General features: G+C 41.7%; 1 protein-coding gene across 4 annotated transcripts in view; it reads right to left on the reverse strand.

Annotated features, from left to right (window-relative positions):
* Positions 1–1,579: 1,579 nt before the first annotated feature.
* The window catches only part of LOC116054481 (probable E3 ubiquitin-protein ligase HECTD4), a 112,323-nt gene continuing 108,225 nt past the window's right edge, over positions 1,580–5,677 (reverse strand). For all 4 annotated transcript variants that reach the window (XM_031306055.2, XM_031306053.2, XM_031306054.2 and 1 more), the window contains exon 76: positions 1,580–5,163. In XM_031306055.2, the coding sequence (XP_031161915.1) occupies positions 5,027–5,163 (137 nt within the window). In that variant the 3' untranslated portion in view covers positions 1,580–5,026. The remainder of the gene's footprint in view (positions 5,164–5,677) is intronic.

Here is a 5,677-nt window from a genome sequence, read left to right on the forward strand (position 1 = left end):
TTTGCACCATAAAAAGGTATAAAGGCTTCAGGCCGTCCTACACATTATTGTAGGCCCAGTTTAAAATGCAACTTCATTTATACAACATACTACTGTATATACAGTACTGTAGTAAGGGGTTCCTGCTCCATCTCTCTTTCAGCTAAGGGGTCCTGGGCCTAAAAAACGTTGAAGACTCCTGGACTACTGTATGCACACGTGTGACACGCATGACCTACTGGTCAGGCAAGTATGAAAGGACGAGGATTTTGCCCCAAAACACATTCAATTATAAAGCATAAACTGGACAAACTGGATGTTTATCTGAGCAAAATCTTACAGGAAAAAGAACTAAAATGAACTTACTTTCTATTTCTTGACTTGTCAGGTCCAATTTCTTCCAATTAAGAACCATTTCTTTTCATGTTTTAACGAGATGCTTCCACGTATTGTTAAGATAAGACGAGGTTAAGCTTCACAACGTTTCCACGTACCCCCTGGCATCAGCAGAAGACTTTGAAAAGAAAGTCGATTCACATATATATCGTGTTTTTTTTGTGACGGTTTTTAAAGTTGATTCTTTTCCCTAGAATCAATATTTTTTATTTATTTTCTAACAAATTATTCACCTAGATCTTAAACCACGTGTCAAACTCAAGGCCCGCAGGCCAGACTTGGCCCCTTGCAGATTTTGATCTGGCCCGCATTTTAATTTAGGCTCACAGTAACGTTTGGTGCTGCCTAGATGTTCGCCAAACCAAAGACGGGAAACTGTTTTCAAAATCCAATTACGCGACACTCAAAACAGAATTGGACTCAAACCAACTTTGAGACCCAAAAGCAGAGTTTTCAGGCTGTGGAACTGGTTGTAAAAAAATGTATCTCTATGATGGCTAAGGGTCAGTGTAACGCTTATCAGTTCAATTTTCTAAGCACAAACGGACATTTGGAAAAACAGAAAAATGGGTTCCAATATCCAATTTTTCATTTTTTTCCGCTTTGACAAATTAAAAAATTGGATCTTTAACCTGTTTTTCCAATTTTCTGTTTTTATTCAGAGAATCAGAAATTTAGAAAATTATAAAATTGCGTCTGAGCTCCAATTATTCAATACTGCGATGATATTCTCTCCCTCGTTCTGCCTAGCTACGCCCCCCCCGTCCCCCCACTCGAAACCATCAGTTGCACCTCTGACCCGAGAGTCTATCAGTTTTGTTTTTTTTTGGTCCATATGCAGTTAATGACCTGCATATTCCGCAAAGTAGAGGGAGAGAATAACATCGCAGTATTGAATAATTGGAGCTCAGACGCAATTTTGTAATTTTCTAAATTTCACAAATTTATGAAAAAGGAAATGTGGGAACATAGGGCCTAATTTTGAAAAAAATCTTAGAAATGTGGGAACATAGGCACGCTCCTGTTAATATAGGAGTCTGAGTTTTATCAAACATCATGCGTCTTTCATCCTCAGAGGGTTAAACTATCTGCCTCGACTGGGTCAACTTCTGTTGTTTTAGATGCGTTCTATAAATAAAGATGACTCAACCTAAAATAAACACAGACGTGGAGTATGTACTGTAAAGCAGGAGAAAGAAATGTGTACATGAAGACATTTCTTTATTGTGACACAGATCTCAAATGCCATCTGATTCTTTACATCTGTATAATCCATTTTTAGATATGTTACGTTTCTGATGTGCAGAGGTAAGACAGTAAAAGTTAAGTTAATGCAACCATAAATAATTGTAATAAATATCAAGTCAATGTACATACAGCACACGTTTTTATCGCAACACCTCTTTGTATGGATAAGTCCTTTTTTTTATAACCTTCTCCACCCCCCCTCGCCGCCCGGAGGAGGAAGTAGAGGAGAGAGCGTCCCTGTTAGCAGCGGTATGTCACCTTTCAAAACAACTCAACCAAAGATCGCAAGCAACTCAACAATCCCAGTATGCGTCAGATTATCGATTCGGTCGTGTTTTTCAGTTCCAATCCAAGTAAAATGGCGATTTTACTCACACAAGAAAACATGTTTCACCATGAGTAAGATTGAATCCATCTGAGTACAAGACAAAAGGTGATTATGAGTACTGGTTGTTTCCAAAAAATTCATAAAAAATAACACAACAAACCGGATATCCAACAGACATCGCATGGTTTGCTTGATTTTTTTTTTTTTTTTTTTTAAGAATCTTTTGTTGGAAGAAAGTAGTGCAAACCCAAAAAAAAAAAAAAAAAAAAAAATCATAAAAGTGAAGTGAATTAGCAATTCATAAAAAACTGCTATCAAACATAACTTCAGTCTATTTACATTATTATTATTTTTTTTTATCTCTCTCCACAATTTCATTTTTACACAGCTAAACATTTGGTTATGGCCAACAAAAAAAAAGAAAGAAAACCAGCAGAATCCTGTTCTTCTTTAAGGAAAAGAAAAACGATGAAAAGGCAAGTTAACCCACCGCCCCTCCCCCAGTGTTTACATGTGTATAGATTGTGTATTTTGGGGACGGGAGGGAGGGAGGGAGGGGGGGTGTTGCACATTCAGTAGCAGTAGCACACAAACAAAGTAGGAGAGCAGCTCATGGCTGAATCTCAGTTCTCTTATCCGATATCTCCTCGCTTGAATTGCAAGTCGTTCTGGCCGTCTCAAAGCTCTTATTCCTGCCCAGAGGAGCTAGGATGGAGGATGGAAGAGGGATCTCTGAGGAGCTATGAGCGAGGATATATGAGAGCAGCCTTCCCGGAAGCCGTGCAGCTGAAAGCTGTTGCTAACTCCGCCCACACAGCTGACAAATTAACGTGACGCTTCAGAGGAAAAGGACGTCTCATCCCTCTAAAGACACATCTCCTCGTTTCCTCTCCCCTTCGCATGATTTCCTCGCGTCTTTCCCGTGCTTCCTCGCTGGGACGGACTAAGACGCCAGGAAGGGAAGCAGGTAAGTGAAGGAAACGTGGTTGCAATTTAAGAACCTGAGACGTAGCCCGTGAGAAATATCATCTCCTTCCCGGTTTCACGAAAGCAGCAGCGCAGGTTTCACAAACCTGAAATGCTCTCGTTATCGTCCGATCGACCTGACCTAACATGCCGCCAAAGCTACCCAAAAAATCAAAAGAGCAATTTCATAAACTAACAGATTAATATGACTTTTTACATGACTTAAATACCCTCTTCTTCAGAGACTTGGATAACATGTTTTCAGTTTATATAGGCATTAATTAGTTTGTCCATTAGTGGTTTGTGTTTTTTTATTTTTATTTTTTTTAAACAGGCAGTAAACTACATAATATCCTGTACAGCACATCTCCTGCCTGCCCGTCGCCGACATAGTGTTCAAAAATAGGCTGCGTCACGCATTTCATTTTTTTTTCAGCTAGTAGTCGTACCTCCGTCTCAGGCTACATCCACACAGCTACGCTTTCATTTTTAAGCGACCTTTTGAGACAAAAACAATCTCCGTCCACACAAGAGTTTCAGCTCCAGTAGCAGAACTAATCTCCGTCCATATTAACACGTCTGACATCACAGATGTGCCGGTGTAAACAGGAAGCAGACTGTCTGTCGTTACTCTGCGGTTGAAAATCATGGATGAATGAGGCAGGAAGCCGCCCAGAGAGCTGGTCTGGTTCTGGAGGAACAGTCCCTGTGTCAAGCAGCGAGGTGATTTTCATAAGGGATATGCGATTAACTGAAACCAAAGATTGCCTGAAGGTGGATAAGCAATCTAGGAACCTTATGGTACACTTTGGAAAACAACGATCAGTGAAGTGAAGTACAAGCAAGAACATGTACTCCATCAGCATAGTTGTAATACCCCCTTAAGGCCGATTATGCGTCTGCGGTAAATCAACGCCGTGCGGAGGTGTCAAGTAACGAAGTGCAAATACTTTGTTACCTTAAGTAGAAATGTTGGGTATCTATACTTCTACTTCTTACATTTGCACACAATTATCTGTACTTTCTACTCCTTACATTTTTAAAATACAGAAATTACTTTGGCGAAAGAACAACGGTGAAAAGTAAGAGCAGGGATTTATTATCTTGGAGCGAGGACGAGGTGGAACTGTTACTGAAAGGTCTGTAAGCTACCTAACAGATAAGACTGACTGACGTGCGTCGTCGTTTCCAAATGTCTCTGTTTGTCTCCGTCCAGACTACAAAGCAACCCCGGAGTTGTCTAACCAAAACGGGGGCAGCAGTGTTTCCAAATGTTGAAGTTTTAGGGGCTCGGAAACGCCGCAGTAGTGCGGACGCGAGGCGTAAACGTGGCACAAGATACTAGTTTTTAAACCAAAAGGTAGTAGTGTGGATGTAGCCTCAAACATCAGATCATTCTATGGAAAATCATGTTTTTTTTCCTCTTCACATGCAACCAGCATCAATCACCCTCTGGAGAGACAGCGAAAGCATGTTTCTGAACATCACCCCCACAGAGGGAGGCAGCTGGGTCAAGCAGTAGAAGAGTAACAGTTTGGTTGTTGCTTTTTACAGTTTTGCAACTCATAGCCTTGCTGAGACCGAGCTTTCGACACTGAATTGTTCCCGCAGAAAGAGGGATGAGCAATTATGAATTCAATTTGCAAACTGTAAAAAGTGCAGATCTGAAGTCATCCTATTTTAGTTTAAATTCACAGAACTTGACTGAACCTTGTTACGCCCTCTGTTCAAGGGAAGGGAAGGGGAAACAAACCAATACGGAAAAAAAAACCAACTGTGTCACAGTTGTATCACTTCAATGCCATCCACAAACTCAGTGCAACCAGAACAGACGCCTGCCAACAGCGTCAGATTTTCTTCCCTGAATTCTTCACAAGAAATCAAATGTCAAACATAAATGTGAAAGAAAGTATTTGTGTAAAGCGTGTAATAATACATTTCAAAAAAAGGAAGCAGGGATAAACATGCAAAGCGTTCATAGCCACCTGAAATCAAATGAAATGAAATGTGTGGTTGCGTCGGAGCAGCGGGGTTTAAAGAACGGTGGGTGGGGGGGGAGGGGGGGGGGGCAGGGATATACACTTGGGAATATGGGGGTGTCAAGTGGTCTTAGCCGCTGAGAGGGTCCTCGCGGTAGTGGATGGCGTATCGCAGTTTCTCCAGCATCACGTCCAGAGAGGTGTACTGGGGCAGTTTCACCATGAACATACAGGTCTCCACACGGATGTAGCGTGAGTCGGGCTGACCTGGAGAGAAGAAAACAGAACAGGAAGGTCCTTTACAACACGATCACCTACAGCACCTATGAGGCGTTAGGGTTCGTCCTGCAAAGAGGAATTTTTGGCGCCCCACAAAGAGGTTTAAGTCAGCGCCAAAGGAAAATCACCAGAGCCGAAACGACTCCGACTTCCAGCAGTGAACTCCCCTCTCATCCACAGCCGCTGTATTTTATATCTTATATTTTACACATGCGGCTGGCACCCGCTGCCTCAAAAAGGCCAAAACCATCCTACAGGACTCATCACACCCCGGTCACACACTACTGTAAGAACTACTGCCGTCAGGCAGGAGATACAGGTCCACGAAATCGAGAACAAACAGACTACAAAACAGCTTTTATCCAACAGCCATGAGTGCGTTGAATAATGCTGCTGAAGTATAGTTCCCACCACTGATCTATGTCAATACGGCTATGTGCAATTTTTAAATGTGGATGCCTGTATGAGAGTGTTTCTAGCATTAATATAATATGTTTGCAAT

This window comes from Sander lucioperca, chromosome 2, assembly GCF_008315115.2.
Source record: "Sander lucioperca isolate FBNREF2018 chromosome 2, SLUC_FBN_1.2, whole genome shotgun sequence".
Lineage (NCBI taxonomy): Eukaryota > Metazoa > Chordata > Actinopteri > Perciformes > Percidae > Sander > Sander lucioperca.